Genomic DNA, 24,377 nt, shown 5'->3' on the forward strand with positions numbered 1-24,377 from the left:
TCCCCCTCTGCGCATATACAAATATTATTGAGACAAATTTAGCTCCATATTTAACTGTTCAGCCATTCCAACTGTCCGTTGTCATCAACTATGACTCCTGTTAACTGTTTCCTCTGCCCACAACTGTTTCAAAATAAAAGTCCTCACTACAATCATTTCTTTTTAAATCATTTAAAAATGTAAACTATCCAACTATTTAACTGTTCAGCCATTTCAACTGTCAGTTGTCATCAACTTTGACTACCGCCAACTGTTTCCTCTGCCCACAACTGTTTCAAAATAAAAGATATCACTACAATAATTCCCTATGAAATAATTTAACAATTTAAACTAGACTGCATTTCCGGCGGGAACTGCGAAAGTGTGCTTGCCCTGGTCCAGTCACCAACGTGAGCAGACAGTGACATACGCTATGCTGAACCTGGCTTGATCCAAGCATTCTAACAGTGCCTTTCAGTGTTGGAGCAGTAGCAGTACCTCAAAAGCTCTAGTCAAGTCAAGTCAGTTTTATTTTTAAAGCGCATTTAACATGCACATAGTGCAACCCAAAGCGCTCCAACTAACAAGACACATAACAAGACAAAAAATGCTGAACGGAGCGGCGTAGTCGCCAGCGTATCCGTGACACCAAGACATACAAAATAGACAACAAAACAAATAAACAAATAAAAAGTGGGGAAAAAAAAAAAATATATTTAAAAAGGGGAAAGGTGATGTTAAAATTAGTCAAATTTCCAAACCAGCTGAAAATGTCCAAGGGCAGTGATGATCCGTGAAAACTGCACAGAGTGTCTTCACAACCGATATGCCAACAAAGTTCTTTAACGTTAGCAAATGATCAACCCGGTGAATTCACTGGCAGTCTGGAGATCACGTTGACGTTAGGCCTTGTAGACTGCTGTCTGGAGATCACTAGAAGCACAGTCTGAAGTAGTGGGCGATCGTGTAGATCCGCAACTCGGTGGACTTCTAACAGCGACCGTCTGTTACTCGGTGAGACTGCAGCTCCTCACCGCTAGGCTAACGTTAGTTTGCAGTTGGCAAGGCAGCTCGCAGGTCAGCAACAGCTCGGCGGCCACGGCAGATCTTTCGCAGAGTAGCTAGCCTAGGTCCAGCTGTCCTGAGAGATCCCCTCGACCAGACAGTGAAGTGCACCGTTCACGGATGGATGGAAGGATGTCAGAGGCCCAGTTAGTCTGCAGTTGGCATGGCAGCTTGCAGGTCAGCAACAGCTCGGCGGCCACGGCAGATTTCCCGCAGAGTAGCCCAGGTCCAGCTGTCCCGAGAGATCCCCTCGACCAGACAGTGAAGTGCAGCACCGCTCACGGATGGATGGAAGGATGTCCGATGCCCAGCTAGGGCAGAAGCTAGCCATAGCAAGCAACGACGTTTCAGCTGACTTAGAAGCAGTAAAAAGGACTAAGAATAACACGAAAACTATCAAAAATAACGTAAATAAATAGGGAAAACATTTAACTAGACAAACCAATAAAAAAAAATAAACATGACATTACATAAAATTACGAACATTACATAAAAACAAACAAAAACATGATGCCAGACGGAGCGCCGTGTCTCGCCAGCGACCCTGTAACCTAGCAATGTAACTCTATTCAACTATTGCCTTGCGGGGTGAATGTGGTTCGTTGGATTTTACCTGTGGCCTGCCTTCGAGTTTAGCTTCTATAACTAAAATCAAATCAATAAAATAAAACAACAGCAGTGATTGGCTGCAAAAAAATAATAATGTCACGCATCTTGCACCTCTCAAACTGGGCTATCAGGTAACCTAGAGAAAAAGAATTGAAATTATGAAATATGACTAAGGCATTAAAATGCTGCTTGTTTGTCAGGATACTTTTTCACTGATTTATTTTAATATATTCCATCCCCTAATTCTGTTTTACTGGTTTATTTGACAAATAATCTACATGGATTTGCTCTATAAAGACCTTATGTCTGTTTGGAATTGTTTTGAGAGCCTATTGATGTATCTCAGAATAAAGGAATGTCCACAACATTAGTGATGTTTTTGTGTGTGTGTGTGAATGTATTTTACTTAAAGGAAAATTCCAGTTTTTAGCACTTTAAGGCCCTTTTCTGGTTTGTTTTGGATGAACTAGAGTGGTGGACACCGAAATTTTGACGATTGGTCCTGTCTCGACTTTTCTGACTCGTTTTGAATCGCCTTTTCACTTCTCAGGGTTGATATTCTACTGATCTTCATACTATTCATCCTGCACCTTATTCTTACTACTCTTATAATGTTGTTTCTGCACTACAATGACACTGTTTCCACACCAGTGTTGTAGTCAAGTCACTATGCCTCGAGTCCGAGTCCAGGTTCGAGTCCTCAGTGTTCAAGTCCGAGTCAAGTCCAAGTCATTAAAAAAAAATTCCAAGTCAAGTCCGAGTCGAGTCCACTACTCATCCGAGTCAAGTCCGAGTCGAGTCACTATTGATCCACGTCGAGTCCGAGTCGGGTCCCTATTGATCAAGTCGAGTCCAAGTCCAGCACTAAAGTAAGCATAGCCTACATGTCGTTCCATTTTTTTCCATTGCAGATGAAATCCTTAACAGCAAAACGGACAATCTTCTGTCTCCAAGCAGGGGTGCCATCACTTGTGTGAAAGTAGTATTGCCAAATTTCTTGCCAAACCCAATGTGTTGTATTTATTATATCGGAGAGAATACTATACAATAGCTATACCATAGCCCAGTGTTTCCCAAACTTTTTTTCTGGCGACCCACTTTTTAAAAATGACAGACCATCGCGACCCATTTCACTTCAAATCTACCCTGCAACCACCAATATTGTTTTAGGCCACAAGTTCTCCAACTTTTCTATGCCTCCCCCAACCATACACTATAGGATCCCTGCTTTGAACACGGTTGTGTTGTATTTTGAGCACCATCAGCGTGAAAAGTTGGAAATTAATACTGAAAAGATACGTTTTAATGCGCATCCGAGAGTAGGGGAAATTTTCGCATGTTGTGCAGTCGTCATTCGTCAGCATAGTAAGCTGTTCCTGTATTTCTAAAAAAAAATGTTGTAGGCTACGTTGCGTTGCAGACAAATGGGTCCATAACACTGACGTCAATTCCAATGTAAACAACAAATAACTCAAGTCGTTATATTGTATTGTTGTATTATATTATATTGTATAGTCGTTATATCAGAACAAGAGGCGTTTGCAATAGCCGGAAGAATGCGCCTTTACTTTGGAGTTAGCGAGGTAGAAAACGAGAGGAATAGTGTTTAAAATGCCCATTTAAATTGTAGACTATAATGCACTGTTGTGCATTTTAAATCAGAAATAAGAATGTGAGGAGGTTGCTATTAACTTTAAAGATTGCATCTGCAATCGAAACTGTATGCAAATTTAATGGCCTTATGTCCGGTCTATGGATGTCTGCTTTAGTTGACAGCGCGGTCACTAGATTTGAATCGGTAAAGTTGAGGAGCTGGTATCTATTAATGTTCGTGCAAATAGGCGGATTCATGTCCCTTGCAGTTTGCAACTGCGAGGTACATGGCAGGCGCCCCACAGAACGGTTTCATTTTGAGAGGTAGATATCCATGCTGGCACCCCCTCTGCGATGCGTTCGTCCCCCAGTTTCATGCGCCAGTTTCATGAGCTTTTATGACCGTGACTGTGGTAGTTAACAATACATCCTAATAGAAAACTGTTAGCTTTCCTGGTATCAAATGACAAATGGTATCAGTATCAACATAAATTGTGCTGGCGACCCAAATAAAATCTCCTGCGACCCACCTGTGGGTCGCGACCCAGACTTTGGGAAACACTGCCATAGCCTATAGGCCTACTCATAATAAATGAGCAATCCACATCCCAATCACACAGGCCATTAAGTCACATTATGCTGTTACTGACTGCTGACAATTGTATAGGCAGTGTTGTAGAAGTTCATACTTCACAAGAGCTAGATGAACGTTGGAGTAGACCTATTTTGTAAGAGGTAGTGTGGATCATAAAAGGGCATTTTTTTTTTTATTCTGGCTGTTAAATAGCCTACACAATTTTAGCGCAGTTTGGGAGGGACAGAAACAGAGCAGGGCCCGTCTTGGTAGCTTCTTTCTGACTCCCGTGATGTGAACACTGGCTACCGGCAACTGCATAATTATGTTATCACTTCACTGACACTATGGAGACATATTTCACGTCAACAATAGAGATGAAAACTAGCTTTAGGTTAACGAAGATGTAAATCATCTGCCTAATTAATTTATTTGTGCAACAGGCCACGTTCATTTCAGCGAGATGAGTGAAATAAATGTTTTTTCTTTTTAAGCTGCCATCGCCATACTATTTGCTACGATATTCACCTGTTAGAAATAAAACAGTGCAGTGGATTAGGCTATCAAATCGCTCGTTTGAACAGTAAAAGTAATCCAGTTCATTTGTGGTTTTAAATATAGTTGTTTCTGGCCTACCCACGAGAGGTTCAGTTTGTCAGTTTCACTTGCGCAGACACGTAGGCCTACATTGACACTACATGGACACTCTACTAGGCAATTTAATGTTATGCTTCTATATTTTATGACACCAAAATTAAGAAGTATGCTATATCTTGTTCGGGAAAACGTTTAGTTTATTTTTCTTTCATCCGATAATAGCCTGCTGCAAATTAACAGACAGAAGCACGGCAGGGCACGCCCCGAATGAAAATGAATGAATGGAACCTCGATTCTCGCGTCAGTCAGGGAAAACACTGTTCACCAAGTCACGATGATCAGCTATCCAGCAGCAGTGTGTGTTGTTTAGCCTAGGCTGAGTGTAATCTTAGGTAATGTTATGTCATCTATGAGAACTAATATTGCCTGGCAATAGCCTACTACATTGAAATAGCGGCGGCCATATCTCCAGGCATGCTTTGCATGTGAACATGATGTGACTTGCGATGTAGCCTACGACCCGAAGCAGTAGCCTAACATTCCCTTGAACTAAAATTAGTATTACAAATAATTTAGATATTAAAATCATATAGCAAATTATAGCCTAATGACATACTACAATTATAGCCTTATGATATATTACAAAAAAAAGTCGAGTCCTCGACGAGTCATCGCGAGTGCGAATGCACGAGTCCGACTCCAAGTTCGAGTCATCAGTGCTCAAGTCCAAGTCAAGTCACGAGTCTCTAAATTTAGCTAATGACTCGGACTCGAGTTCGAGTCTCGGACTCGAGTACTACAACACTGTTCCACACTGCACATAGCTGTATGTTATGTACATATCTGTTATATATTTGTGTAAGCACCTGCAAAATTGACATTTTTCAGTATGCTTAATATGCCTTTTGCTTCTGTATGGATTTACTCCATGTACCAGAATGCTTTGTAATTTACTTGCTTCTGTGATTTCCAACATTCTATACATGTGCACCAATCAAATGTCTTTGTTTGTTTTGCTTTTATTTGAATTGTTTAAGCAGCCAATGATTATTTGTTATTTGTTTATGCCCGCGAAATCGCGGGGAATGTGAAGGTTCCATCTCCTCAGAGAGGAGAAGGCTCATCAGTCACGGTCCGGGTTTGCACTGGAGAGAGAGGATACTTTGCTGCCTGTAGTTTGTGGAGACCACTGGACAAGTTCATAGGCCCACTTACTCCGTAACATCAGCGCATCGTACTTGCTTACCCCTTCTCTTTTAAGTTACTGGTCAGCTATTATTTGTCTAGCTAGCTATTTGTTCAGTGCTATTGTAGCTGAAGCTATCCTGACCTGGGTAGCTGACCTGCTAGCTAGCTCCTGTTGCATTCTCCTTCGGAGACGGACTCGATTTGTGCTTCGGTGCTGGGCCCACCGGAGCCAGACCTCCTAAGGACGACTGCGTTTTGCCTCCGGTGCTGAGCCCACCGGAGTGCCAACCGCCAACTACCCGCTGCTGCTGTTGAGGTGTACAGGCTGACTGCAGCAACATCCTCCACCGGACTCGCATCCTCGGCTAGCTGGGACATAGCTGCCTCCCATTCCTCTGAGACAGGACTGAGCGGAATCTCCCGGTTCTGAGTGATCGGTCGTGAGTAACGTCTACTGCATTTACACTGACATACACACACATTCGTTCTCGTCTCGCTTGGATCACCGGCGAGTTGGAGGGTTCAGCGGTTGCTGTCCTGCCTGCAGCTCAGAGAGCTGCCACCTGTGCACCACCGAGCTCCAACGGCCAGCGCTTGGGGGAGTTGGGGCTATCTTTAGTTTATTATATATGATTAATACTATTGTTGTGATTTGTGTATGGTGATTTAAGTTGAGTTGTGTATCTTGTATTGTCTCCCATACTGGTACCTGTTAGCTAACTTACTGTCTGTTAACTTTAATGTTCAGCTGTAGCAGTTAAGTAGCAGCTAAGTTAGGTTCCCTTCAGATGCCGTGCACACGACGCCGGTTTTTGTGAAACCGGTGAGGTTTTGTTAACGGTTACGCCTTGCATGTACACGACGCCGGCAGTTTAGGAGACTGAAACCGATAGCTTTTGAAACCGGCTTCCGAAGTGGGAACTTTTGAAACCGCCGGCTAACTTTCGCCGTGTAGACGCCTGTAGGTGCGAAGCCGGCAACTTTATGACGACATAGCCCCACCTCTCAACTCAGCCACGGCACTCCGACCTGACATGTTGCTTGTCAAAACAAACCAAACCATTTATTTATCATATTAAAATGTTTTTCTTTCCCCTGTCATGATTTATGTGCACAATGTAGCCTATCAGCCTTTAGTGGCTAAGTTAGAATCACACGTTAGCTTAACTTACCGGTAGTTAAACATTAGCTTACTGCATGTTAGTGTTTTCTCCAGTGGTGCTCAGACCTAATGCATGTAAGCTAAGCATTTGAAATTTCACATAGCAGTCACATACATTGAAAATTAACTTTATTAGTTTAACAGTTGAATTGAAAACCGAATTGTCTGTAGTCTCCTTATTTCATGCGACTGCTTAACCAGAGCACTTATTAGACATTCTCTAGCTTAACAAACTGTTTCAACAATGTTTTCTTCTACGTGATTCACGCGAAATTATCATGAAGCTTCTGCACAGCGGCGCCATCGACTGGTCTGGCATATGCACTACAGCACATTTAGCCGGTTACACCTCTGTGTGTACACGCAAGGTTTCTTCTTGCCGGAGTCGTTAAAGGTGTGAAAGCGGTAAGAGAAAATCCACCCGGCGGTGTTGTGTAAACGGCCTCTCAGAGTGGATTGTTCACTCGCAAGTCTGCTTGTCAGGGATCTGTAGCTGCTATCACTTTTACTTCTTAGTGAAGCTATTTACTAAATAAATGTTTGAGTATTATATTTCATTATATCCAGGGTGTATTGGCAATTCCTTTAACTGCATTCACCACTAGTCTGATTATTATTTTCACGTTGATTATTTAAATTCTGTAGGAATACACTGTACACGAGCTATACGGTAAGTGTAGTATTTTTACAGTGGAGGCACCGCGCTATTTAATTCTTTGATTGTCTTTAATTATTAGCCTACTGTGGTATTCAGGAATAGTTCAGCCAGCTCACCATTCCACCGCTGAGACCTTCAGGATCCTGTTTGCGCCATTGTGTTATGTATTGTAACTAGTGCCTATATGCACACACCCGTTAAGAAGGGGTTACATTTTGAATATCCATATTTATTCTGTTTTATTATATTCTGTTACAGTTTTTTCTGATTTCTTAAGCACATTTTTTGTAACTATGGCTTTTTTTGCAAAACTCTACACACAAATGGCAAAACCTCTCACCCAATCAGCAAAACATTGTAGTTCTCTTTCAAAAGCTAACACACCTTGCTTAACTCTTCACACCTTTGTAAAAATGGTGTTTTCGTATCAAACAGTAAACACAAGCCATCACAATAGTAAGCACACAATGTGCCAACTACACACTGATGGTCTGAATAAAAAACACATCTGGCTTTTGCTTTCTCTGTGCACAAGGTAGACTATGTCAGTTTGAGGTCATACTTTTGTCATAGTTCTGTAAACATACAGGGATCCAAACTTCAAGTATTAGTGTTTATTTACACACATCAAAACAAACACAAGTGTGTTTTTCCAAGTCAAAACACAAAATAGCATTTCACTGACACAAAACAAATCAGTCTACATCGGGTCGTCTCTCTCAAAATTCTGTCTACATCACATGCAATGTCCTAGTCCAAGGCACCGGGAAAAATATATTCTGGAATGACGTATCCAGGCCTGACATGACAATATCCCCACATGTAGACTGTTTTTTTGTCTGTAAAAGGGCTATTTCTTTCTCTTCTCACTCTTCCTGCTCACTCCATTGTACCCATTGTACATTACCTGTGGCTTATTTATAGTGCTTAGCAGTGTTGTAGTACTCGAGTCCGAGACTCGAACTCGAGTCCGAGTCATTAGCTAAATGTAGAGACTCGTGACTTGACTTGGACTTGAGCACTGATGACTCGAACTTGGACTCGGACTCGTGCATTCGCACTCGCGATGACTCGTCGAGGACTCGACTTTTTTTTGTAATATATCATAAGGCTATAATTGTAGTATGTCATTAGGCTATAATTTGCTATATGATTTTAATATCTAAATTATTTGTAATACTAATTTTAGTTCAAGGGAATGTTAGGCTACTGCTTCGGGTCGTAGGCTACATCGCAAGTCACATCATGTTCACATGCAAAGCATGCCTGGAGATATGGCCGCCGCTATTTCAATGTAGTAGGCTATTGCCAGGCAATATTAGTTCTCATAGATGACATAACATTACCTAAGATTACACTCAGCCTAGGCTAAACAACACACACTGCTGCTGGATAGCTGATCATCGTGACTTGGTGAACAGTGTTTTCCCTGACTGACGCGAGAATCGAGGTTCCATTCATTCATTTTCATTCGGGGCGTGCCCTGCCGTGCTTCTGTCTGTTAATTTGCAGCAGGCTATTATCGGATGAAAGAAAAATAAACTAAACGTTTTCCCGAACAAGATATAGCATACTTCTTAATTTTGGTGTCATAAAATATAGAAGCATAACATTAAATTGCCTAGTAGAGTGTCCATGTAGTGTCAATGTAGGCCTACGTGTCTGCGCAAGTGAAACTGACAAACTGAACCTCTCGTGGGTAGGCCAGAAACAACTATATTTAAAACCACAAATGAACTGGATTACTTTTACTGTTCAAACGAGCGATTTGATAGCCTAATCCACTGCACGAAAAAAAAGGAAATAGCAACGTGTTTTATTTCTAACAGGTGAATATCGTAGCAAATAGTATGGCGATGGCAGCTTAAAAAGAAAAAACATTTATTTCACTCATCTCGCTGAAATGAACGTGGCCTGTTGCACAAATAAATTAATTAGGCAGATGATTTACATCTTCGTTAACCTAAAGCTAGTTTTCATCTCTATTGTTGACGTGAAATATGTCTCCATAGTGTCAGTGAAGTGATAACATAATTATGCAGTTGCCGGTAGCCAGTGTTCACATCACGGGAGTCAGAAAGAAGCTACCAAGACGGGCCCTGCTCTGTTTCTGTCCCTCCCAAACTGCGCTAAAATTGTGTAGGCTATTTAACAGCCAGAATAAAAAAAAAAATGCCCTTTTATGATCCACACTACCTCTTACAAAATAGGTCTACTCCAACGTTCATCTAGCTCTTGTGAAGTATGAACTTCTACAACACTGCCTATACAATTGTCAGCAGTCAGTAACAGCATAATGTGACTTAATGGCCTGTGTGATTGGGATGTGGATTGCTCATTTATTATGAGTAGGCCTATAGGCTATGGCAGTGTTTCCCAAAGTCTGGGTCGCGACCCACAGGTGGGTCGCAGGAGATTTTATTTGGGTCGCCAGCACAATTTATGTTGATACTGATACCATTTGTCATTTGATACCAGGAAAGCTAACAGTTTTCTATTAGGATGTATTGTTAACTACCACAGTCACGGTCATAAAAGCTCATGAAACTGGCGCATGAAACTGGGGGACGAACGCATCGCAGAGGGGGTGCCAGCATGGATATCTACCTCTCAAAATGAAACCGTTCTGTGGGGCGCCTGCCATGTACCTCGCAGTTGCAAACTGCAAGGGACATGAATCCGCCTATTTGCACGAACATTAATAGATACCAGCTCCTCAACTTTACCGATTCAAATCTAGTGACCGCGCTGTCAACTAAAGCAGACATCCATAGACCGGACATAAGGCCATTAAATTTGCATACAGTTTCGATTGCAGATGCAATCTTTAAAGTTAATAGCAACCTCCTCACATTCTTATTTCTGATTTAAAATGCACAACAGTGCATTATAGTCTACAATTTAAATGGGCATTTTAAACACTATTCCTCTCGTTTTCTACCTCGCTAACTCCAAAGTAAAGGCGCATTCTTCCGGCTATTGCAAACGCCTCTTGTTCTGATATAACGACTATACAATATAATATAATACAACAATACAATATAACGACTTGAGTTATTTGTTGTTTACATTGGAATTGACGTCAGTGTTATGGACCCATTTGTCTGCAACGCAACGTAGCCTACAACATTTTTTTTTAGAAATACAGGAACAGCTTACTATGCTGACGAATGACGACTGCACAACATGCGAAAATTTCCCCTACTCTCGGATGCGCATTAAAACGTATCTTTTCAGTATTAATTTCCAACTTTTCACGCTGATGGTGCTCAAAATACAACACAACCGTGTTCAAAGCAGGGATCCTATAGTGTATGGTTGGGGGAGGCATAGAAAAGTTGGAGAACTTGTGGCCTAAAACAATATTGGTGGTTGCAGGGTAGATTTGAAGTGAAATGGGTCGCGATGGTCTGTCATTTTTAAAAAGTGGGTCGCCAGAAAAAAAGTTTGGGAAACACTGGGCTATGGTATAGCTATTGTATAGTATTCTCTCCGATATAATAAATACAACACATTGGGTTTGGCAAGAAATTTGGCAATACTACTTTCACACAAGTGATGGCACCCCTGCTTGGAGACAGAAGATTGTCCGTTTTGCTGTTAAGGATTTCATCTGCAATGGAAAAAAATGGCTATGTAGGCTATGCTTACTTTAGTGCTGGACTTGGACTCGACTTGATCAATAGGGACCCGACTCGGACTCGACGTGGATCAATAGTGACTCGACTCGGACTTGACTCGGATGAGTAGTGGACTCGACTCGGACTTGACTTGGAATTTTTTTTTAATGACTTGGACTTGACTCGGACTTGAACACTGAGGACTCGAACCTGGACTCGGACTCGAGGCATAGTGACTTGACTACAACACTGGTGCTTAGGCTGATTGCAAAGTGAAATAATTATCTAAAACAGTTTTCACATGAGAAAGTGTGCCAGAGAGTTGGCAAAATAGTGTAAATAATAGCCATTGTGCCTACAGTTGTGCAAAGTGTGTGTTACAAAATTGCAAACTGAGTGCAAAGCAGTGTTTGTGCTTTTAGTTTTGCGAACTCAGTGAGTGGTTTTGCCATTTGTGTGTAGAGTTTTGCAAAAAAAGCCATAGTTACAAAAAATGTGTTTAAGCATTCAGAAAAAACTGTAATACACTGCATATATCTATAGTATTATTTCTACTATTATAATGTTACTGCTACATCTACATACATTATTCTACTTATTGTATGAGATAACTGCTAATACACTGCACATATTTATATTTAATTCATATTACTCTAAACCACCTTGTGTAAATCAACTGTATACTACTGTCTACATTGCACTATATTTCTTGACCTGTCTCTGTATATTTCATCACCTTTCTATACTTTGCATCACATTGCATGCATACTGTAGCTATATGAATCACAGCTAAGATCCTTGGTTGCTATGAAGGCCAGTCGTTCTAAATGGATGGTTGCTATGGCCAAAGGCCAGTTATCTTTGCCGTTGTCAAGCGGGCATATCCTAACTTTATCTTATTTTAAACATCTCTATTTTACTTAGCCTACTTCCATACAGTGAGTCCCATTAAGAAGTGGCCACTTCATTCGCGCTTACCATGATTCACGCAGCAACATTATTAAATTAATCTGTCACCATATGCCTATGCCAACGTTTGCAAAGAGGAGAATCTTTTAATTTGATTCACAATGAAACGTTACATTTAATGTACATGTAAACAATGAGTAGGCTAGTTTTGGTTGTTGTTGGTGGTGTTACTGCATCCCTTAGTTATGCCTACAATGCAAAATTGTTCCCTCGTGATTGTTAGACGCATTTCAAAACATTGTGACGTGAAATGCCACCACAAAACATTGTTTGTGAATCGGTCTTATCAGGAGTCCTCGCTTAAGCTGTCACAGACTCAGGCGCTACTTTTAGGGCTAAAATGCTTCCTGAATTACTCTTAGTAAAAAAAAAAATAGGAGTCCTAAAGATACGAGTGACGAAGTTACGAGTACAAGCATCTCATATCAAATGACCATGGCATTAGCTAAGCAACATAAATCTCATAACGTTACAGCAACATCTCCTCCCTATGACCTAGCTAGCTAGCTTCTAGCCACACAAGAAATGAATGATGTTAAAATCTCCTCTTAGCATTCTAATACAGAAGAGGCACATTTATGTGGACCACTACAACATGACTCATTATGTCTGTAACGTTAACTGTATAAAACACTTTCATAAAGGAAGCACACCATCCAGCACATACACATGGAAACCGATATTTTAGGTACTTGGCCACGAACTCAAAACGTGTCTCTCTGAAGCTCTGTTCTAGAATCTTTGCTCTGAAGTCTGTCCCCGTTGCTAAGCAACATCAAATAAAAAAATTACAGTCTTCCAGTATTAAATGTGTACGTGTGATTACGAATGGATGTGTGTGGTTTGCAATTAGAATAAACAAGAAATAACATTTCCAATAATTTCCCATGATAAATTACATAATATTTGCACCTTCCATCCTTGTGAAGCTCACACTAATTCCACCGCATTTAGTGAAATGTAATACAACGTTGCCACCTAGCGTTCAGGCTATTTAAGATTAACGTGGCATTTCCTGCTTATTCTTTTGTCAACACCATGCTTTTAGGAAAACAGTCTTTTTTATCATAGTTCCCTCTTCAATGAGCGATTACCAGCTCGTTTTTGTAACAGAGATAGCTGTTTATTGTCCCTAGGTTTACAGAAACACCTATTCATATTAATACGTAGCCTATGGAGTGCTGCCGACCACTGTTCATTACGGCCCAGAATGCCTTGCATGTCTTTACAACAAAACAACCCAGTAAAACCTAATTTCCCGTAAACATATGAATTTGCATACTTGTAACATTTTTAATAATACTCTCCCATCATGATATTTAACAATAATGAAAAATTTAATTTGAATACTGTCAATGTGAAAACAACTCCATAATGTAAGCTAGAGTAGTAGTAGTGAGAGTTACCAAATACATGTGGGTGGTTTGCAAAATGATGGAAACTTTTGGAATATTTCTTTTTTTTTTTAGCTTATGCACCCTCACATTGGAGTCCCCAGTTCATATACAAAATTTGGTATCGATATGTGACAGTGTTCCTGAGATATGGACGACTTCCTGTTTCGGAGCTTCGCCGCCAATTTCGTTTGGCTGTGACGGGCAAACGAAAATCAAAAATCCTTCCGGTAACTTTTGTTCGGATCAAATTTGTGACCTGTGAAAATTTAGTTTCGCTTTTTGTTCAATCCAATATGGCGGACGAACGGCACACCCACCTGACGTCATCTTCGCGACCAACTTACACCGGTACTGACCGGACGTTTTAAAGTTGGAACGGTGTCTCTGTCTCAAAGGGCCTAGGCGCTAGGGCTGACAAAAAATTAGGGAGACGGGAAAAATAATAATAATAAAACTTAAGAAGAACAATAAGTGTGCTTTGCAAGCACACTTAACTATCCACACTGCAAATAATTCTAACCAAGTGTTATTGATCTTATATTAAGATTAAAAAATCTATTTGGTATTGTTTTTAGTATGAAAAGACTTACCTAGCGCCCTCTCAAAAGATAATTTTGACTTAATTTAAGAAGACTTTAACTTATTTTAAGGAGTCTTATCAAGACGATTTGCTCAACGCACTGGCAGACAAATTTGCTTGTTTTCAAGGTGAGATGTCTTAAAATAAGTATTTTTATTTTTAAATTAAGTCAAATGATTTCACAAGAAAGCGCTAGGTAAGTCTCTTCATACTGAAAACAATACCAACTAGTTTTTTTTTTATCTTGATATAAGATTAATAACACTTGGTTAGATTTTGTTAGATAAGCAGTTTTTGCAGTGCAACTATTTAACTGCCCAGCCTTCCAACTAATGTTTTCATCAACTATGATTCCTGCCAACTGTTTCCTCTGCCCACAACTGTTTCAAAATAAAAGTCCCTTTTATTATTTAACAATGTAAGGGTCAATGACGTGATGCTCATTTTTTGTGTACATATGAGTTAGATACATTTAATATTGTTAAAATTTGAACATATGAGTGTAACATATCAGTTAGATACATTTAACATGGTTAAAATGTGAAAATTATTTTCAAAAATCATTTTCATCAAACCCTAATCTTAGTAGTTTTAGTTTTGGATTCATTCAATTTTGAGAGAGTATTCACTGAATTTGGGTAAAAATGTCAATACGGTGTAACCACAAAAACATGAACCAAATAATTACACTTGCTGAAAAATCCCTTCTAAAATAATCTGGCATGATCTTGCACAAGAACTTTTCTATATATTTAATATAGAAATAATGAAACCCCATTGTTCTGAATGTTTTAATTAATATGGGGAATCATGTCTGTCACATCAAACACTTGAAATGTCAAGTGGTGTAACCACAATTTAAGGGGCCATTTTGTAAGTATTATGTCACATGATCATGTGACAGAAAATTATGTCACAGAGAAGGACCCTTGATGACCCCAACTGCTATGAGTCAAGGTTAGTAACTCTCTTAAAAGTAACAAAATAGTGTTTTGGGCCATGGTCAGGCAAGCTTAGGTTACATGTCAAATGGTATGACCTCCTGAAAATATTGACAAACCATAAATCATAAAATATTGAAGTGAATGTAAAAACTGTGTTTGAATATTCACATAAAGGTCAGGTTGTCGATAATAATGCCTGAAAATTTTGCTTTTAAGTAGAAATGTCAAATGGTGTAACCGGTTACACCATTTGACTACTTTCTGTTTGAGACCAGTTTGATCAGATTCAGGGCCAAGAGTATTTTAGGTGCCAATTATATTATTTTTATAATTTAAATAGTGACTAACTGTTTAGCATGAACAGTAGCATGAAAAGGGTTTAAGCAGATTGTAATTTAAGCGATTTTTGAAATGTCAAAGTTTTTTATTTTAAATTTAAACTTCATAATTAATTTTCAATATTTTATTATGATAATAATAAATAGTATGTAAATAGTATGTTTAAATTATAAATAAATAATATAAATACATTTATTATAAATAAAGTGTACTTCTTGTCCCCCAATAGGTGCCTTTCAAGCAAGGAAACCGTGTCTCGCCACAGAGCGCAAGTGAACGCATTATTCTCTCTCACACACACTTAGGCTGTATTTTAGCGATCTAAAACGCATGGTCACTAGCGAATAGCGTAAATACATTTAGGGGTTTGTCCAGTCCACATTCAGGGTGGTTTTGTTATCAAATGTCAGGCACCTGGCGCAAAAAGGCAGCTCTTATGTTTCTTAATCAGTCATGGGTGTGTTTTGGGTGTAACATCCTTTAAACCAATGAGAATGACATCTGTCATTCCCTTTAACAGCAAGCAGTGCAACATCAAACACTGCATCAGTATTTTGATAGTCAACCGCGAATTTGAAGGAACCTGCTTGCCCGCTAGACTGTATGGAACAGGTATTCCACTAAACCATGCTTTACTAAAACCTAGCAGAGTATAGCCTACACGCATCTGCACTTGTCTATTATTTGAACTCATAGGCAAAGTGAAACTAACTTTAACGTGGTGTCATAGTCAACGACAAAACCGCTATACACAGTTTGTTACTTTCACTATTGACTGACAATGAATTACCATCAAAAACATAGCCTGAAAAAAGCAACACTATCAATAATGTTCGATCTCTTTGTATGTCTTGACATGTGAAGAAATTGACAATAAAGCAGACTTTGACTTTGACTGTTTAAAATATAGCTGCAAGCAGCAATGAGGGGGCCAAGCAGAAAGCATGGCAACTTAAAGCTGTTACATCAGACATATGGCCGTCAGACAGCTGTCGGATTAGGTTTCGCAGAGGATTTCAATTGGCTGTGTTGGGCAAACGCTTGTGAATATGGCTTCAAAAATCAAGACATATCTAAGGGTCAGTCTGAACAGTATTGAAATACACCACCAGTTTATAATTCCAAACACATCAACAGCTACAGGCCAAAATGCATTTTTGCTAATTGCAGCACCCCTTAGAGGTCAATGGTCATCAGATTTCTTGAGCGTCATCCTGGCGGGGTCATGAGTCTATGTACTAAGTTTGGTTATGATACATGAAAGGGTTGTAGAGATATAAAATTTAGACTGGCTGTCATGGGTGAACACTTTTGAAAATGGCTCCAGAAAGTAATACATGTGTAAGGCATGGTCTGAAGATAACGTGTGTCAAGTTTGTGACCTGTGAAAATGTATAGTTTATTTTTTTGCATTAAATTTGGCTTGGTCCAAGGGTTCCAATGATACCTCTTTTTTGAAGATCAGGAATACAGGTGAAAGGTTACGTGTGTGAACGGGCGTCCAACTTTGACATGTTGGTGGCACTAGAGCGCTCGAGGTGCCGACATGAAACTTGGTGAGATTAATCATGGGACTGTCCCATGGGCGTAGATTTAGGGTGGGAAGCTAAGGACTAGTCCTAATCAACATTTTAAGATGACAAAATTGTCCCCACCAATATTTTAGCAAACTCATTTGTGCTACTGATCATTCCGACAGCCAGCACAACAGTACAAGAAACGTCGTCATATGATTTGCTGAAAAACAGAGGGGGAGGGGGAAGGGTTATCTGACACGCACGCTACACGCACGGACAGTGTCAGGTGTTAAAGTACTTTGCACTGGCAGTCAAGCGAGTGGGTGTGTCAACGACAATGGTAAATTAGGGCTGTCTGCCAATACATAGCCTACCCCATAAAAGGCCAGAATAAAACATTTTGATATTCCCTTCAGCATGTAAATGCCCCTTTTTTTGGTTTGTAGATCAGCTATGCCACCCAAAAATACAAGCTTTTTCATTATGCAGTCTAAGTAGGCAAAATAACTAGCCATACAAACTGGCAACTGGTGACCAGGCTTTCAAATGCATATTTTACTGTGTAAAATAGCATTAGCTGTTAGGATATTACCCAGTATATTGTCACAGCTAGATCTAGCTTCTGTAATCTGTCAACCAAAGTTAGGAGTCATGTTGAATAAGAGTGTGCCGCACAGACAGTCGTATATGCTATAATACCACAGAATAGAAGTCACCATCACTGACTGTTAGGCTAATTGGGCTACCAATCTTGCAGTCGCAATAAACAATGGATCCGAGACATTTTCCTGTTCCTATATTCTGTTTATGTAGGCTAATGTATTTGTGAAAGTAGCCTGCACAATGCAAAGAAATACAAAATAAACTGGTGCATTTCCATACTCATAGAAATGAATATTGCGAAATCCCAGAAAGATTTTCTTTGACTTGTTAGTTTTTTTGAACATTTATTTTATCTAGCCTAATGACACAGCAAACATGATGAATTTAATCCACATATCCTTGCACTTGCGAAACTATTTTTCACTAGCCTAAAACCTTGAGACTGAAAGCTAATTGCGTTCACGTTCCTCTTAAATTGACAGGCACTCAATTAGATTTACACACCACAATGTGATGATATTAAAGATAAGTGTAGCCTAATAATTTAAATATCAATATGATGTATTCAACTTACTAAATATGTTTCGCTATTAGTAATCATGCAGGTCATAAAATACTATAAATAATTAGCAATATAAAGTTTATAGAATTCCAAAATATGAAAAAGAAACCTATGACAACCATCACTTTCTATGTGTGTGTATGTGTGTGTGTGTGTGTGTGGAGGGTCAATCAAATGATGCCACTGATGTGATTGCCACTGACTGATCTCACAAATCACACAAACCAAATCAAATTTTTAAAAATTGCAAAAGTATCGAAATCGAGATTCTTCACTTGCTATTGGTATTGAAGCAATAATGTTGGTATCATGACAACAGGAGTTGGGTTGTGTCCCCACCAAAGCTGAGACCAAACCTACGTCCTTGGACTGTCCCCAGTCAGAGTGCCAATTTTCACAACTTTTACCAAATGGTTCTATGGGCTGCCATAGACTTCCATGGTGAATTAATACACATCAGCAGTTACAGGCCAAAATGCAGTTTTGCTAATTGCAGCGCCCCCCTTGCAGAGGTCAAAGGTCACCAAAGCCCCCGATGCCCGACCAAGTAGGAAAAATGTGGGCGGGGGAAGTGGTTGAGCACCGCTCTCTCACATCCACAGCTGAAGTGCCTTTGAGCAAGGCACCTAACCCCTCACTGCTCCCCGAGCGCCGCTGTTGTTGCAGGCAGCTCACTATGCCGGGATTAGTGTGTGCTTCACCTCACTGTGTGTTCACAGTGTGCTGAGTGTCTTTCACTAATTCACGGATTGGGATAAATGCAGAGACCAAATTTCCCTCACTAGATCAAAGGAAGATATATACGTAAGGGATAACGGCCGACGAGGTGTCCTGTTGTTGGGCGGAGGCGCGTCGGGGAGTTTTTGCCCCTCGCCCTTGTCCATTAATTCCGTATAACTCGATATATATACCTCGAAGGCCGTTATCCCGCTTATCACCCGGTTGCCACTGTACAGTGGGCAGTGCTTCGACTTGGCCAGCTTCACTCGCGGTCTGCGCGTGGGATCACGCGGTATCACGCGACTTTCATTTGTATTTTTCCAGTGAGACGCTGCAACAACCCAAACAACCGGTAGATGGCTCAAGTGAGCAGGGTGTCTCGTAAAAAGAAATGGAGCCTAGAAAACCCTACACAAACTTCACTACAGACTTTAGCAGACTGGTTTAGATATAATTTAATAGCCAGAAATATGCCTGCCCTAATAAAGAAATATTTGGTTAACTGCGAGTGAATCCCGTTTGCAGCCGTAGAAGAAACGCAGGACAAATTAAACATTCTGGTTTTCTCCGAGTGCAACGATGATAGACAGACATCATTTGGACAAAATATAGAGCATATTAACCTCCGTTGCTCAGCCAAATGCCTTCCTGTTACATCCTGTTATCACGGAGTTACAGGCAATAAACGATTTTTGATGGTCACAAGTTTACTTCATTAGCGGTTTATTTTTTTTATTATTATTAAAGAGTGTTTTTCATTTAAAGGTTTGACTTCGTGCTTATTCAGTAGAGCATTTAGTGCTCTCCCCAATCCCAGACGTTCACATTGCATGTTTGTTTGTAATGGATGCAACCGCGAGATAGGCTATGCATTTGACGGCAATGAGTTGTTAACAGACATGAACCAAGACATATAGCCCAGCAGCAATCTAGGGACTGTTCGTTATTTATTGAAGGGGCCACCGGAGGAATTTTGAGTGCTTCAGTCAAAAGTTGCATGACCCTCTCTTGCCTGCTAGAAATTGTTCAATGACCCTCTGACAGAATTGTTAAAAAAGACATGACCCTCCCCTGCCAATTGTCGCTGTCTTCCGCCCGCGCCACAGCCACACACTGTGATAACGTTCTTAAATCAATCTTTCCCGTGAGCTTGCATGCTACCAGTCCTTCCTTTTCAAATGTGTTGCGCCTGTTTGCACAATTTCACAAATAATCATATGTGATTAATAATATGACAAATAATCCCTGTGCACGGGGACCGAAACAATGCATGCCAACTTTTTCCGTGTTTATCACGTATTTCACCTTTCCCCCGCTGTCTTGCCGTTTAAATGTTTTCCGTAATTAAATGGAATGTTAGTTGTAAACAAACGAGCTACTTGGTGAGGCTTGGCCTCACAGATGCGCTCGTGCCTTAGATGGCAGGAAAAATCTTCACGATAGGCCTATTAACTAACCACCCGATTCACGTTGGCTGGGGGGAAGGGGGGCCATCAGACATTTGTGCCCAGTTAATCCGGCCCTGCCCCCAACAAATCACACCTTCGCACCTCTGACAGCTTAAAAGAAGTCAAGAGGACTCCTTACTCACAGACCTATTCACAAACCTGCGGCATTTTGCCATGTTTTGAAATCCTATGCAGCTACAGGAGCTTCCAATCGTGAGGAAGCAATTTTGTATTGTAGGCATAACTAACATGCAATAACGCCGCCAACAACAACCAAAACTAGGCTAATCATTGTCAACATGTAAATTAAATGTAACATTATTGTGAATCAAATTAAAATGTTCTCTTTTGCAAACATAGGCATAGTAACAGAATAATTTAATAATGTTACAAAGATACTACATCAATCCGTATGTTTCATTAGGCTACTAGGGTATTTGTTTTGCCTTGATTCATTTAGGCTAGGCCTTTTTATTCAGGGGCCGTATTCACAAAGAATTTTAAGGCTAAAAGTAGCTGCTAACTGGCGAATTTAGGAGCAACTCCTAAAAATAATGGGCGTGTCACTCCTAACTGTAGGACTCCTAATTTTTTCACAAAAAGTAATTCACGAAGCATTTTAGACCTAAAAGTAGCACCTAAGTCTGGGACAGCTTAAGTCGAGAGGACTCCTAACTCACTAAGACCTATTCATAAACAGCTTTTTTGTGGCATTTTACGTTGCGATGTTTTGAAATGCATGGCCTATGCGCCTATTCAGTTATTAATCATCTTCCGTCCTTCACACTACTTGTGTAGCGCACGCATTCTCCGACCCATCACCTGTCACTCATCATCGGAAGAGAGGTGTTTGGAATTCCCGCGTTACAATCGTCAGCCAATCAAGGTGGTCACTTCAGTCAAGCTCGTGCATGAGTAATGACGTCATCCATAGCCACGAAGACTCACTCCTAGTTTAGGAGTTGTCTGAAAGGCTTTGTGAATAACTTTTAAGAGAAAACTCCAAGCTAAAATCTTTAAGTGCGATTTAGGAGTAGCCTACTCCTAGTACTAAGATAAAAGCCTTTGTGAATAGCCTACGGCCAGGGGCGCAGCTACCCATTTTTTGAGGGGTATGCAACAACAAATTGCCCCCCCCCCCCAAAAAAAAAAAAAAAACAACTAAAGTAAACTTAGTGCAAATTATTATTTTTTTAAGACATTCTGCCAATTTGATCTTGAAGTATTGTTAAATGGTGCATTGTCACTTTAAGACTTTAAGAGAGTCTAAACGGTTCTCATAACGTCCTTTTGCCAGCTGTTGCTCACAAAGGATACGGCTGATCCAACTCTAGCCTTTGTTTGCCACATTATCAGCACAATATTAAGCTATTAATATTAGGATTGTTAGGAAATGGAAACATGTAATGAGTTGTTGCTAGCGGGACATTTCTGTTTGCAGTTTGCCATTAAAAGCCAATAAATGATTCCATTGTTGGGAAGCCTGCAACCAAAAATTCTAGAGCGCTGCAACCGTCGTCCCACTATGGTTGTTATAGTTACCATTCATAAGCATTGATATGGAACGGTGTCCTGTTATTCAGAATTAAAGGCCACCCGCCAGCCAATCAGAAAAGAGTATTTCTTCACTCCGGGTGATAATTATACTTACTTACTTAGATCTACCACCGGTTACACAGAATAACATCTTAAGAGTAGAAGTAGACCCACTGTGTGAAGCCCCTTTAAACTAAATTAATTAAGTAATCTTGTTCATTGTAAAACAAAAAATAATCACCTTAAAAATTTGCTGTGCACCCTCCTCCATACGGGGCCACACCTGGTAACGGAAGCGCCAGAGTGTTTGGAATTTCAATACAGAACTGATGCGCTGACCTGCCTCTTGATGTTGAAACTCAGCCAACATCATCTCTGACACAGCATCAGGGACTTTTACTGCACACAGCAGGAACATTGCGGCTGCAAGAGAAAGAAAATAGACTAAGGAAGATAGTATAGTATAGTATATAAATATAATCGCAAAACTACTACTGTAATTCACTGGTCCAGATAATGTATAGAACGCCAGTCATTATCGGGAAAATAAGTCCTTTCAGGACGAAGCAAGTACATTATCCCTCACTTATTTCATGGCACCCAAGGTCACTTCACAAATAACAATGTCATATATAAAATAAATGCAGTAAAACTACAGTATATCACAGTAAATAGGCTAGCCTAAAGAGATAACTTTAAACATAACTGTTAACAGATTAAAAGATGAGGTAATTAGTACTGGATAAGCATCGCTTGTTACTGATTTCATGTACACATTTCTACAAGATTTCATACTCACATGTACTCACACTTCATACTCAGTATTATGTGCTGGTGAAAAGAGGAGGACTTTGTAGTTAACAGTTTTTAAAGGAACACGCCGACTTTTTGGGACTTTAGCTAATTCACCGTATTCCCCAGAGTTCCATAAGTCAATACATACCCTTCACATCTCCTTGCATGTAGTTACCTACTCGGTCTGACGCACCCACCGCTAGCCTTGCTTAGCACAAGTGCCTCGAAGTGACCGGCTTCATTAGCCTACACCTCCCAATAGTGACAAAAGTATTCCAACATTTTCCTATTTACATGCTGTGATTTGTGTAATTACAACATGTACAAATAACAATGTCAAATGAGACACAGCCCTTTTGTAAGTGTGACGGAGGTTGGGACTCCAGCATAAAGGTTTTGACTGAGTGGCGAGATATGGATTGCGATATCCGGTCAGAGAATTCACGGACACAGATCCGCTGTTTATTTTCTTTAATCTTCACAGTTTCGTAACTTGAGTTGACAACAATGTTTTGTATAGGTTTCCATTTGATATGTTTGATATATGTATGTGAGTGTGTGTGTGTGTGTGTGGTCTATTCTGCATTTACGCACACAGGAAATAGGTACATTGTTATTCACTGTTTAGAGAGACAACTGCAACGACTGCAAAATGAGGGAAAGTAAAGTGGGAGGAGGGGGAGTCGGTACTTGATGATGTCATCACTTTGTCTCTCCTATCACAGGCTTTTTCACACAGCCGCCCCGAATGTCTGGCAAACTAGACATTCCAACCGTAGAGAAAGCCTCAGTATTTCAGGTCACACCTGTCTCTGGTTTGTCATCGCTCAGCTGTGGCAGTGGCACCCGGCGGATGACAGCTTGAGTGTAAGGTCTGGTCTCTCACCTGTACAGCTGCGGTCCTTACCCGTCCATTGTCGGGTTTGGACTCAGGGACCAGAGATGCTAGTTGGTTGTGAGCGGGCAGAGGCACATAAGTCTTAAGGGTCTTCAGATATTCCAGGAATGACTCTAAATGGTTCTCTGCTTCGCTGAAGTCTTCTGCACAAGCTGATGTAGAAGAAGGCTGAGGAGCCGCCCCGTGCAGGATCCTGGGTGTAGCACTAATGAGGTCCTCCCGGCTGGCAAACTTGCTTAAGTCAGGTGAGTCAGTTGTGATTTTCCCACTGAATGCAGGCCTTTTAAGTTCTGCTCTGGGCCTTGGTACCAGCAGTGTGAAGGTGTCAGTTCTCTTACCGATGTGACAGTCTCTTGTAGATTATCTATCTCATGGCAGTACCTTTCAGCACGTTGGGCGTCTTTCGACAGCATCCTCTCTGTGTTGCGTAGGCTGAGTGGTACAGCTTCTATGCTGCTGTGAAGCAGGGGGGCACCAGGCCGTTGGAGCAGAGGGGTTGCATAGCGTTTGACTTCATTCACGTCGATCGGAGAGGTTTCTGTCTTGAGCAGTGTCAAGGTGTGTTGGTCCTTTGACCTTGTTGCTGCCTTTGCATTGGTGTGGGGGAGAGTATCAACCTGACACTCTACATGATGAAGCAGCTCTGTATTATTGGGGATGATGGATGTGTGCAGACACTGCTGTTCTGATGAGACTTCTGTAATACTTGTGGGGCCTTGCAAAGTCCAGCCAAAACGGGTGAGTACTGCCACAGGACCTCCTAAAGGGCCAGTGTGCACCGGCTGTAGAGGAACGACGAGGTGAGGCATATCAGAGCCTATCAGGAGAAGTGGCTGAGCCTTGTTAATGTGTGGCAGGGCCAGATGTCGGAGATGTTCATACTGGCTTTGTAGGGACGTCACTGGATAGGTGTGCTCAGTGAGAGCTAGATTTTCAGAGGTGAAGGCGTTGGTTATTAGGTACCTCTTGGAGGGCTAGTGCATGGAGGATAATTCAAAGGTGACGGAGGCTCCATGAAACTGCT

General features: G+C 40.7%; 1 protein-coding gene across 6 annotated transcripts in view; it reads right to left on the bottom strand.

Moving 5' to 3' along the window:
* The window catches only part of unc80 (unc-80 homolog (C. elegans)), a 333,697-nt gene that overhangs the window by 132,652 nt on the left and 176,668 nt on the right, over positions 1 to 24,377 (bottom strand). For all 6 annotated transcript variants that reach the window (XM_076297160.1, XM_076297158.1, XM_076297161.1 and 3 more), the window contains one exon: positions 21,902 to 22,083. In XM_076297160.1, coding sequence (XP_076153275.1) covers positions 21,902 to 22,083 — 182 coding nt within the window. The remainder of the gene's footprint in view (positions 1 to 21,901; positions 22,084 to 24,377) is intronic.

Source organism: Alosa pseudoharengus, unplaced genomic scaffold (assembly GCF_046254945.1).
Source record: "Alosa pseudoharengus isolate Yale_2024_CS ecotype anadromous, Long Island Sound unplaced genomic scaffold, YU_APseudo_1.1 YU_APseudo_1.1_scf_20, whole genome shotgun sequence".
Classification (NCBI taxonomy): domain Eukaryota; kingdom Metazoa; phylum Chordata; class Actinopteri; order Clupeiformes; family Clupeidae; genus Alosa; species Alosa pseudoharengus.